At 36.9% G+C, this 13,323-nt stretch overlaps 1 protein-coding gene across 14 annotated transcripts in view; it reads right to left on the bottom strand.

Annotated features, from left to right (window-relative positions):
- Positions 1-13,323, bottom strand: part of RAPGEF2 (Rap guanine nucleotide exchange factor 2) — a 307,277-nt gene that overhangs the window by 28,448 nt on the left and 265,506 nt on the right. For all 14 annotated transcript variants that reach the window (XM_073341485.1, XM_073341476.1, XM_073341481.1 and 11 more), the window contains 5 exons: positions 10,860-10,967; positions 10,551-10,754; positions 10,226-10,334; positions 8,954-9,200; positions 4,937-5,094 (listed from right to left, as the gene is read on the bottom strand). In XM_073341485.1, the coding sequence (XP_073197586.1) occupies positions 4,937-5,094; positions 8,954-9,200; positions 10,226-10,334; positions 10,551-10,754; positions 10,860-10,967 (826 nt within the window). The remainder of the gene's footprint in view (positions 1-4,936; positions 5,095-8,953; positions 9,201-10,225; positions 10,335-10,550; positions 10,755-10,859; positions 10,968-13,323) is intronic.

Raw genomic sequence — 13,323 nt, 5'->3', positions numbered from 1 at the left:
TTCCCTGGAGAGTGAGGGTGCAATATGCTTTGCACATTACTAATACAGCTCTTCCTTCTGTGGACAGAGGTTCCTTCAGAAGAAGGCTTTCAGGGACAGAGCGTGTTTCCGTAATTTCTCGGTTGCTCTGCCATCTTGGGAGGAGAAGCAGTCAAACCCTGAAGGTTTGAGATTAAGCACTGTGTCCCAAATAATGCCCTACCCATTAAGAAAGAAAAACAGGTAGGAAAAGGAAAAGGAAAAAGAGCTCAATATACTACTTTGGAAAAAAAACATAAAATAAACATTAAACACAAAATGGAAGTTCTCAACTATTTTACTGTGTGCCACTGCAAACTCAACTCCTAGTGAGAGCCCACTGATTGCATTAACAGCCTCATCTTTCTCAAGAGGAAGGTAACCTGTTCTTTACGATTACAAGAGTCAGTATGAAGAACAAATACCTGATCAGTGAAAAATTAAGGTCCGCTCCGGTCCTATGATTCTAAGACGCAGCTAAAATACTTGTGCAGGCTTTTTTCACCTTGTGACTAGATTACTGCAACACCCTTTTCTCTGGCCTTGACAAATGCCATCATGCCCCACTCATATCCATTCTGAACGTTGCTGCAAAGATCATTTCCCCAGCCTATCATTTTGACCATGTCAATCTTCTCTTTGCCGCCACTTCATTATCACATGGAACAAGCTGCTTGTCTTCATTTTCAAGGCCTTTCGTGGCCTATCCCCACCCTTCTGTCATCTCTCATTTACTACCAAGACGTCAACTCCCACCTCTAATTGCCCATGATGCCAGCCTCCGTTGCCAGCTTGTTAAGATCTGCAAGCAAGCAGACTTTTTTATATTTTTTCCCATGCTGCCACTGGCACTTGGAGAAGTTCCCCATAAACATCAGCAAAGCTACCTCATCCTCCTCCTCCAAATCTCTCCTCCACCATGATGCCTAAAAAAAATCTTCATAATGATTAGGCCGTTGGCGAACTGAGACCACTACATGTCTCAGTTCGCAAACTACATGTCTTTGGGGGAGGGATAGCTCAGTGGTTTGAGCATTGGCCTGCTAAACCCGGGGTTGTGAGTTCAATCCTTGAGGGGGCCATTGAGGAATCTGGGGCAAAAATTGGGGATTGGTCCTGCTTTGAGCAGGGGGTTGGACTAGATGACCTCCTGAGGTCCCTTCCAACCCAAATATTCTATGATTCTATGTCACGATGACCAATACTGTCTCAATGTTTCCTTGTATTCTCCTGTCTATCTTCTGTCTCTTGTTTAATACTTAGACTGTACACTCTTTGGGGCAGGGATTGCTTTTATTCTATCTTTGTACAATACCTAGCACAATAGTTCATGACTTGGGTTCCTAGGTTCTATGATATTATCACCACCACCACGGCTTACTCTTACCACAATTTTTCATGTCCAATACAGGTCTGAACATCTTCTAAGTAGTATCATACCCTATATAAAAAGCATACAGGATTTTTAAATTAAAAATGCAATCTAGAGCTGATCTTGATCCGAAGCCTCAGATCCAAACAATCCCAAACTTCGAGGCAGTTCAGATTCAGAACTCAACAATGCAGATAACAATTATCTCGTGATGGAACAAATCAATGCCTCAGATCTTACCATCCCCTAACTTTGGCAAAAACAGATCCAAACTGCGTGGCTTGAGCCAAGCCTATCCCTAACACCACATTGAAAACTAAAATAACTGTAAATCTTTCCATACATTGACTATTCCCCTAAAATGTAGTTTTAGATTAATGTTAGGGACAGGGAGAGTGTCTCTGGAAAACTGTGCTCAAGATCTGTCCGATTGCTTTGTCATAAGTGAAAAATGACATTCCAGTTTCCTTTCCTCCATTCACTCATAGGAGGGTTGCATGTGCGTAAAGTCAATGGACTAGCATTCGTGGTCACAAGGGGCACAGTCACATTCAGATAATGAGATGTTTCATAAGGTATTGTTGTTTTTATAAATTAAGCATGACAACTTAATTTTACTACTTGACAGCTTGTACAATTTTTTTCATCTTCCCAGAAAGAAACTGGAGTGGAGTACTAGGAAAAGCCTTGCCTTGTAGATAAGAATCTAGTCTACTTGGAGTTTCTATCTGAAGGTAAAGGGGAAATTAAAGGTGATGAACACTCAGTTAAAAATCATAGTATACTCATGAATCCCAATCGAATACAGCCATGAGAGCAAAAGTGTTATGGAGTATTTGAACATTTAAAAATAAACTGCTATTTAAAAACAAAAACCCTACACAAAGCAGTATATAAAACAGATGGTTGCTGGCTTCAAGCTTCTAGAATGGGTGTTTTATTTCCTTGAAGACTACTCTTCCAAAATGTTGATTTTCAAAGCTTATTTGAGCAATTAGTTTTATGTCCCATCCTGAAGCATAGTCCCTAAGGCCTTAAAGGATGGCAACTCCAAGAGGCTTTCCCTTTCTACTTCAATGCATTCAATTTTCTGAAAACTGCCCATGTCCCCATCTTTTATTTAGTCCCAGGTAACATCCAAATTAAAAACTGTAAGCTTTAAAGTTTTTTCAAGTCTTCAGGTACACTGAAAACATTCAATGGCTTGTGTCTATATCCCAAATATTCCTAAAACCCTTAACATATCTGATCTAGTAGGAGGGGTTTTATTTTTTGTTTGTAGGGTTTTGTTTTGTTTTTTTGGTTGGTTAGGAAAAAAGCCAAGAATTTTTTAAAAACTATTTGGAGCATATTTGGACAAGTTTTATTATAATACAATAAATTACTAAGTAGCAGCCTGTGATGCTGTATGATTGGAACATGACCATTTATATCATTAATATTGACGCTGTCAGACAATTGCAACAAATCTTGAACAAAGTATATCATGTACGGTATCAATGGAAAAGTTATGACTTGCTGAGTATGATTACCCTGTTTATATGCATATATAATTTTTGTATCTGAAGTTAAGAATATTGGCTACATAGACCTATATTTCAAACGTGTTTGCTCCTGGGATAACACCCACAGGGTAATTTATACGCAGTCTGGCCAGCACATTGTGAATAAACTATTCAAGTTGATGGCCCTTTAAAGAACACTTAAATCTCATAATGGGCCATAGAAGAAGACTGTCCCCACCTAGTTGGCTTCCTGTGGATGCTTTAGCCAAAATATGAGTAATGGCTGCTCCTATGAGTCATCAAAGCATACAAGGGCATGTGACTTGCTCATGTGACCCTGGATGCCATCTTGTGCCTGTATTTTTTCACAAACTAAGACTGAGAGCATCCTCTCCACCTGGGAGAAGGTATAAAGGACCCTGGAAGCATCTCCATTTTGCTTCTTTCCTGTTCTGATCTCTGGACTATGGACTTACATGAACAGGAGCAAATTGACTATGAATTGAGGGCCTTCCAACCTTTTGGAAGTTACCTAAGACTTTACAAGCCAGCAGTCTGTAAAATCACTCCTAAAAATCAGATCCAAGAAATTTTCAATGAATGTGTATATTTATATATGACTTCCTTAACCATTTTAACTCTCTCCTCTTTCTTTTCTCTATAAATAAACCTTTAAATAGTAGATACTAAAGGATTGGCAACAGCATGATTATTAGGTAAGATCTGAGTTATATATTGACCTGGCTATGTGGCTGATCTCTTGGGATTAGAAGGACCCTTTATTTGATTAAATTGGTTTTAAATAACCACTCATCATAAAATCTAGTGTCTGGGTGGTGAAATTAGTACTGGAATGCCAAAAGAGACTGCATTTCTGACTTCTTGTTAAGTCAGAGACAGAAGTTTACTTTTGTACTGGATTGGTATATCTAATGGAAGAATAAGCATCACTTTGGGGTGAATCTGTCCTATTTTTCAGCAGTTTGCACTGAATCTCGTATCCTCAACTGTGACCCACTGAGGCATGGTGACACTTTTTTGTTTTCCTAAAAGTCACTGAGGTGCTGCTATAATGCTAAAGCTAAAACATTATTCCACTGTTCAACTCACATTTATCATATCTAAGATAAAAGCCTATGAATACTTACTTTCTTTTTTAAACTTTCCTTAGCTCTTCTGACGCAGTTTAAGAATTGTGCTAGCTTCCATTTCAAGGCATGAAATTTGTTTGATGTCTGTGAGCCACATACTATTACTACTATGACTATAGTGATGCCTATAGGCCGGGAGATGAAAGATTCATTGTGCTAGGTGCTACACATACACACGGTAAGACAGAGACCGTGACCCAGAGAGTTTATAATCTGAAGAGACAAGGCAGAGCGAGACTGGGAGATTGTCCCCAATTTAAAGATGAGGAGGTGAGGCAGAGAGATACGAAATGACTTGCCCAAGAAAGTCTGTGGCAGAAACAGGAATTGAACCCTAAATCTCTGCAGTCCCAGTGCTAACTTCAAGACCATCTTTCCCCTTTAATGAATGTATTATAGTCTACTTTAGTATACGGTTTGTGTGTGATATTGTAGATTACTGCAGGCTTGTACAAATTACTGCCTACCAGCGATGTCTGTGTAGCTAGAAGACAAATTAGAATATACCACGTACCTGAAGTTTACACTGGTTTTATATTATATATATTTATTTATTTTATATGTAATTCAGGGTATTATATATAAATAAAAAAATTTGCATTGTATACAAATAAATAAATAAATTTATATTGTATATAAAAATAAAAATATACTGAATTACAGACAATACATTCTGCATACAACAAAAATATATACATATTTGCCTGGAGTTGAAATAAACTGGAGCAATGACACAAAAAAGAACTGTATATTAATACAATACGTGATCAGTCTATAGGTTAAAACATATGTTAATACAAATTGAGGGTAGATCCAGAACAAGGAGTACCTAAAAGTAAAGTGTGACTAGAGGAAAATTAGAGGTAAGAGTAAAAAAAATTGATGCTCACCTGGAGTACTATTGAAGTCTAAGATGCGGTGATGTGACTGCAATAAATCTGGATTACTGGATGACAGGGTTCCACTGACAGGTAAAGCAGGAGGAATGTGTTTGGTCTGCCTCAATCCTACAATGCTGTCATCCTGCGACTGGCCAATTCCAATGTCACTGTGCCAAGGGGTAATGAGAAAATAAGAAATTTCAGAACTTAAATCTTCAAAGCTTTAGTTATGGCTACAGTATTTGCTATTTAAATGTTAATGGTCCTCAGAAAGCAGTAGCTATCTCATAGTTTCTTTACGGCGCATTTAGCCACAGTATCCAAGTGCTACGTAACAATAAAATTAGATCTGCTTACCAATAACCATTGAGGATTCTGCTCTTTGCCCTTCCTACTTCTGGAAAAATGACTAGTTTTGTTATCTCAGCACTTTATTCAGGGTGGGGAAGATTTATTAAAAAGGGGTAACATGCAGTGCACTTTAAAACTAATCAGACTTTGGCTCAGTCTAATCGCCTCTTGTAACTCATTCCAAAAAAGATCCCCTCATCCCAGAATATTATTTCTCCAGCTCTCAGGCACTTTATTTTTGGTGAATTGCATTATTTCAGAGGAACAAAACAGTATTAGCGGGTCATAGATGGAGAGATGTCATCTAATGATGGGTACTATTGATGGCTTTGAGTGCAGGAAGAAAATCTTAATTAGCAATGGAAACAAATTGGAAGCAGTGGAGGGTGTTGAAGCCAGAGTAATGTGCTCTTGATGAGGAGCCAAACTGTTGATTTTACATACATGGATGTATCTGAGAACGTCAAATACAACATTTTGGTGGGCAAAGTTTAAATGTTTAATGATAACCATTGTAGCAGAGGGAAATATTTTTAAAATTTAACAACCAAACACCAAGGTTTTCAACAGTGAATGCCTAACAGACTCCTAAATCAATATTAGGTTGCTAAATAAGTCAGAACTGCTGGATGCCCAACACACCTTTGAAAATTAGGCCACTAAATTAAAGTACCTGAGGCACTCATTTTTTAAAATCGTGGCTAATTCGTCAACAAACAGAAAATCTACATGGATTCCATAGGAAGCATTTGACTCTTATCTATTACTTACATTTTCATTTAGAGTTGCCATTGCACATTTAGCCATGCCATTTTGTGCTTAAGTACAAGTGTTTTGCCCAGTGCACATAAGCCCCACTTTCTTATGGCCAAATCAGTATTTTGATGAGATACCGCCACACAAAACCTAGAGTGCTGTGAAAAGTGGTGATAGCAATTCAGTAGATAACACTCTTTCCTCTAAGCTACCACTCAACAATATTTGGTAGGTTGTTGCCACACATCTATGTTGCTGGATGTGTTGTCTTTCAAGTGCAAAACCCAAGAACGCAATCACTTCTGGTGATAACTTACCGCAGTATTCTTCATAAGAGTCAAGGCGTTAACAACGTTTTGGCTACGTTCACGCTGAGGTAATAACACTTTGCCTAACTAAAAGCCTCTTGCAGTTTCAATGAGATACTGCATTCATTTTTACTTCCTGTCAAACTGTTTAGTTTTACTGTATATTTTTAAACAGATGCTGTATTCCATACCAGATATGGCTTCACTTTGGTGGCTGTTCTTAACTATGGTCTTGTCAGGAGTAAACAGGTAATATTTCTAAAGTGCTTTAAGAGTCTCATATGAAAGGTTATACATGAGCAAAAGTATTCACTTTCTCTCTTACAAAGAGCCTAACCTAATTTTTGTTTTTAACTACATCAAACTTCTATGAGATTTGAACTGTTGTAAACAATAAGTAAAAACCAGGAAAATCGAACTTTAAAATGGCAGTATTGCAAGATCCTGGGTGCCACAACAACATACCTATGTCAGTGGGTTTGGGAACATACATTGTTATACATAACACAGGGATTAAGGCTAGCAAGGAAAGGATTTTAGATCAACTGTATTTTTTTCTGACTCTTACCCAGACAGTCCCCTACACAGGAATTAGCAAAGTGCAAGGAGGAAGAAAAAAATGGAGAAAGAAAAAATAAGTGACAAACTAAGAGAAATGAATTTGATGCGATCAGTAAGATTAATAGAGAACAGTACAAACTCCAGCGAATGATGTGTCCAGTTCATCAGAGAACTAAGAGGAACAAATATGCAAGAATGGTTATATAAAGAATGAGAAATAGTTAAGAGTCAGATAATATTAAATAAGGCTCTTTTTATAAGGATTTACACATTCCACTTCATCCACAGGAATCAGATATGCTAATTTCTACTGTAAATCTTATTTTAACACAGGGACTGGAAGGGTGAACACAATAAAAAAGACCATGAACTAAATCATTACAAAAGATTAAAACCATGCATTACTTCAACACACATTGCTTTATAAATTTCTGAAACCTTAATTTCAGTGGCCTACCTCCATTTTCAAGACAAATTCATTTTAAAATGATACACTATTTGCATTTTATAATTTATGTTCAATTTACCATTTATAAAGCAAGAAATGTTCTTTCTTCCCTTGCTGCCAATAGCATCTTCACTACCGTGTTTGTTAGTTTTTAATACCTAAACATTAATTGAAGCAGTTCTGTTCTCAGTTATTACTACTGAAGTAAAAAAATCTGAGCACCAATTATCCTCTCCATTACTGCGGGCAGAGAGACGCCTTCCTATGGGATACAGAAGAGAAAAGTGATGCTGCAATAGGAAGTATTGGTTCCATTGGATCATCTATCTACTCATCTGGGACCCCACAAAAGCTCCTTGGCTGGAGATGTGGAGGGTTGGTGTTTCATTGTTTTCATCTTCCTACTCCCTTACTTCAAGGATCACCATTAGGCTCCCCAGACTTCTACCGAGAAAGACTGCAAGAGACGCCCATAAAACAATGTCCAACTCATTCCTCAATTGGTCGGGGACACAGTTGTTTACCACCACAACACATTCCTTCTATCTAGAGTCTTAACACACCATTTCTAAAAGGCCCCATGCCAGTGTAGGGCAAGAGAGACTGGGGGACCAAATTTAGTCTTTGTGTAATCGTGTCCAACTCCACTGAAGTACCTGGGTTGAAAATTTTGTTTTGGGATGGTAATTTGGTCTCCCACATGCTAATGTGCAGATCACATTAGGCCAATGGACTGGAGAAATCCACAACTTTTACAGCTGCTACGGTCAATTGCAAACACAATTTGTTTGCCCACCTATTCTCTCTAAAAACAAATTTAGCTCCATAAGATACTGCCTTGCTAATATTCAACTTAGCAAAAAATTCTAACTGATGTAAAACTATTTTTCAAACCAGCAGTGCAGTGATGAGAACAGAAACCTGCACATGCTGGCATCAGGAATGGTGATGTTAACAGCTGTGAATACTGGTACGAGAATTGCACCTTCTCAACCCTGGTTGGCCCACAATTGTGAAACTCCATTCCACCAGACCTCAGACCAAATCTGCTATGTTACAAGCAAGATGTTTGCCACATTTTTGCAACTGCTTTTCATAGAATCATAGAATATCAGGGTTGGAAGGTACCTCAGGAGGTCATCTAGTCCAACCCCCTGCTCAAAGCAAGACCGATCCCCAATTAAATCATACTCTTTTTCTCAGAGTAACTCCAGGAGTAACTGAATGTGGCTGGGAGATAGAAGAAAAGGAGTACATAGAAGAAAGACACACAGAAGAAATATCAAGCACACCCCACAACTGTGTTTAGGAGGAGGGAATGGAGAACAGTCAGAAAAGCATGTATGCTTATATAGTTTATTAGTGCACTGATACCTAAGGTGATGGAAACATACACAAAGTGGGCAGGCACATTTCCAAAAGGAAGAGTGACCAACCCAAATATCTTAGTTAACGAGTCATAGGTCATAGAGAAAAGAACCACCTACATTTTTGCAAATTTAACATTTTTGTCTTAACAGATCTGTATCCTTCTATATAAAAGTTCCAGCAATTCAACAGTTTTAAAACAAAACATTTTAGAGGAGATTAAGAAATGCTTACTTGTATGGTTTCTGAGGCAGGATACTGATTCGAGTTTTGTCAAGTATCTTCTTTAGTTTGTTTCTCCCTCCAACAGTATTGGCTTTACTTTTCTTATTTACTTTTTCTAGTCCTATCACCTGCTCCACATCAACAGCAAGGTCTGGGATGGAGTAACGACTGGCCTTTTTAATATCACCTATTTTAGGTAGATGGGGAGCACCATTTCTTTTTTCCTCTGACAATCTTGTTAGAAGTTCTTTAAAAACTGCATAGGAAGAAAAAGGATAAACAGCGTATTTTAAAAGAAAACTGAGTATGAAGAAAGTATAAAGCACCATGCCAATCTACTGTTAACATTATAGAAAAGTCTGCTCAGCAAATTCTACCAATCATTTAAAAAACAACCTTAATTTTTATGTAAAAATGTTTACATGCTCATTTTAAAAATCTGAAAAGAATATCCATCCTCTGTCATAATAAAATAGAAGCATACAAGTAAAGGAGCCTGATCCTACAAGGGCTTACTTCTGGGCATAGTGCTGAGTCCCAAGGATAGTCCTATTGAAATCAACGCACTCAGTCTTAAGGATCAGACTCTAAATTATTAATTTCTGATGGAAGTGAGAGATGATGTCTATGTACCACTAGACATTAGATGTTTGCGACTGGGATTTGCAAGTGGGGGAAATGAGTGAGTTACAGTTAATTTTTTCCACAGGTAGGTTCATATGGCTTCACGGCATTTACTCTGGGTGAGGACTGAAAGAATGTGAGCCAGGCCAAATACAAAAAGAGAAGGCAAAGACAAGTGAAATGAAGACAGATCATCTAAGTTCCAAGAGAAGTCTGTATCCAGAGGAATGTTTGTGCATATACACATGTTAGCAGGTCAGACGAGACAATTATAGGGGTTATACAGTGGTTCCTATTGGTCTTAAAATCTCAGAAAGTGAGAGTATAACCTCTTCATATGTGAGATAATTTGCATTTTTTACAACTGTAATGTAAATTAATTAAAAAATTAGTTGTGTTTTCTCTCAGCAATTTCCACTAAAGATAATTTTAAAAAATAAAAAGTGTTATAAAATGCTTTGGGAACCTAAAATTCTTTTTGTGGTCTTCCCATCCCTAACTCAAATGCTTTAATTACTAATTTTTCTTTCTGAATTATAAATTATTTTCCCACATTATGCGTACATAACACACAAACAAAACTAAAGGCTTAATCGGAAAGATTGAATATAGGATTACTAGAGTAAGACAAAAAGTAAAAGGTGCACTCAAACCTACCAAATAAGTTGGTTTTCACAGTGATAGATAAATGAGTATTATTTCTAAGAATTTCCATGGCTTTTGACAGCTGAATGTTTTCAAAGTTTTGACCATTCACCTCCAGTATCTAAAAAATGTAAAGATGACAATTTACTATTTTTATTTAATGACACACAGAAACGTGAGAATCTCTGTCTCAATGTACAAAGATGTATGCAACAAGTTACACTGTAGATCTACATGACATATAACAGCACTCATGGGGGAAAAAAGGAATAAAATAGCTCAACTAAAGACACTGAAATTTCAAGGATACACTTGATAAAACTTTAAAATTATGTACCTGGTCACCACGTTTCAAGCCTGCTTCTGTGGCTTTGCTACCTAAATCCACACTGTCAACAAAGATTCCAAATCCCTTTTCTGACCCTCCCAGCAAGATAAAAGGCAAAGGGGCTTCTCGAGATGGCTTTGTTAACGTTATCAATCTTCGTTTAGCTTTAGCAGCACATGCAATATTTAATAGCCTCAGATGTCCACCCATTTTCTGCAGGGGGAAAAAAAGTAGCATGATGACGACACACATTATACCCAGTAGCCTGAATACTCCTCCTCCCAAATTTTTCTTCTTACAAAACCCCATTATTCTTACCTCTCTTTCCAAATTGTTCTCAAATTCCTCTAGAAATCGAGTCATAGCAGGATCTCCTTCAAAATCATTGAAGTGATTGTTCACCCACAACAATACTACCCGTGTAACCTGTAGGTCAATTAATAATATAAAACTTTATCCTGGTACACACTCAGAGAACAGTTCTATTTCTAAAGATTTAAACAGGTTATTTTCCAGTTTCCATGTACTTTAGTTGTGAAAACTGAAAAATTTTGCTGAAGGCCAACTCCACTGACATGCAACAACATTTTACCAGCAGGTCACCAAGGAGACACAAAATGAGCAAAGATCTAAAACTGTGCTTGGAAAGTTCACAGTTGTTCAAAATGGTAGCATTGGTTACATCAAACTTGTCAGAGAGCAGAAAATTAAGCCTGCATTTACATAGTTCACTACAATTCCTGACATATAATCAACAAGAATTGGTGCTAAAACCTTTCTATGCATGTGTTGTTGTGGTAGTTGCTTATCAATGCACTATAAATTTCTTGCATTTTAAGAAAATGGCAACTTCCATAAGGAGGCAGGATTTACTCTACTCTATTTTAAATCCTTCAGTATTTTATTCTCTAGCCTTTAGACAAAAAAGCCATTAACTTCATAAGGAGTGTGCCTCTGTAAGAGTGTGTAAAATTGGTCTTTACAAAAGGCAGAAGAGATAAAATAGCTCTATTAGTGAATGAATTTATTCTTGTCATCTTTACAACTCGGACTGGGTTGCTTTCTTACATTATCCTTCTGACACCCATTTTGATCAGCAGTTTAGGAAAGATCCTTTTGTTCCTTCCCATATTTTAAAACTACAATATAAGACTATACTACAGCAAAGACTCCCTTATGGCAGCACCACTATAGCTAAACATCTGTCAGCTTTTGAAGCACAATACAGCTACCTATAAGTTTCAGTCATCAGCATTTCCCCCCCACTGATTTAAAACCAGACTTGGTTCAATCAACATATTTTATGTTCTTAAAATGCAAAATAGTAACCCAAAATGATGATTGTATTACTTCTGCTATGTTGGCAAAGTGAGTTACTGAGGAAAAAAAAACACTAAGCATTACCAATAGCTGCTTTTCATTAATAAAAACTTGTGCAGATTTTAATCATATGAAGACAATACAACTGCCACCTGCATGCACTTACACAATACCAAAGCCACTTTTGTGTCAATGATCTGAGATTAAAGCATCCATAAATAGACCTTGACATGATTTGGAGCTGTATGGTTGTCTACTGTGTTAAGGATTCTCAGAGTCTTCAAGTAGATTCCTACTTATCTACAAAAGCAAGCAAATTTAGTGTAATTGTTCAAATTGATAACACTGAAGACTAATTAACTATTTTAGGTTTTCTAACTATTTTAGGGGATCCTAACAATGAGATAATTGCACACGTGTGCTGCAGTTCCTAAGCAAATGATGTGGGATAAGGTCAGGATAGTAGCTTTATCAATCCACAGCCATGCTTTTCAGATTTATTTTTAAAACAAGTCACACTTACATGTGGGTTAAATCTTTTTGAAATTTTATGGATATATATCATTCATTGTTTTAACCGAACAAAACTTGGCATTTCTATGTTGTAAATACAAGTAGCCACAGAATCTAAGGTTTATGTTTTTATTTGAAAACTATTGTACAAAAGCAAACAAGAAACTGCTTTACAAAATCTTTTAAAACACTAAACTGGATTTTAGTAGTTGTATTTATTTTTTATTGGGTGTGGCAGGGTTGGAGAGAGGAGGAGGACAGAATTTCACCGCTTTCCTTTCTGACAATGAAGTATAATCAGCGCCTGTGGTGCTCCATGATTTCATGGAATTATTTTCCTATCCTAGGGTCACTGCTGAATGGGCCATTTAAACAAAATTCCTGGTTCTATTCTAAGGCTTGGAATTAATTTTTTTTTTAAAATATTCCCCACCTCCCTGTTCAAAATTTGAGCTACTCTTACTGCAATGTCAGCCATTGTTGAATCTCACATTTGAAGAGATTAATATGGCATCTCCAGGTCATCATAAACTTCATGTTTTAATTTATATTTTCTTTAATTTATTTTGGGAGGGGAGAAGAGTTATACTCTACTTATTTCATTAAATGTATTTTACATTTTAAATGGTTATTTAAAGGGTTTTTTTGATCTGTGTTGAATGAGGTTAGATGGGGAGAAATTGTATATTGCTTTCATAATATTAAACAGTAGTGTGCTAAACTATTAGACAAGAATGGACAAGTTTTCTGTATCAAAGTTGACTTTTTTATGAAAAGGTTATTAGACATCACAGTAGATGTCGTAAGTTACTAACAAAATAGACATTGCACTCAAAAGAGGTGTCTACTGATGGACAGAAGGGGCATATACATATATTACACATTAAAAAATCCCTATGTTCGAAGAACATAACATAAGAATGGCCATACTGGGTCAGACCAAAGGTCC

The sequence above is a fragment of the Lepidochelys kempii genome, chromosome 4, assembly GCF_965140285.1.
Source record: "Lepidochelys kempii isolate rLepKem1 chromosome 4, rLepKem1.hap1, whole genome shotgun sequence".
Lineage (NCBI taxonomy): Eukaryota > Metazoa > Chordata > Testudines > Cheloniidae > Lepidochelys > Lepidochelys kempii.
This window is presented reverse-complemented; position numbering and strand designations above follow the sequence as displayed.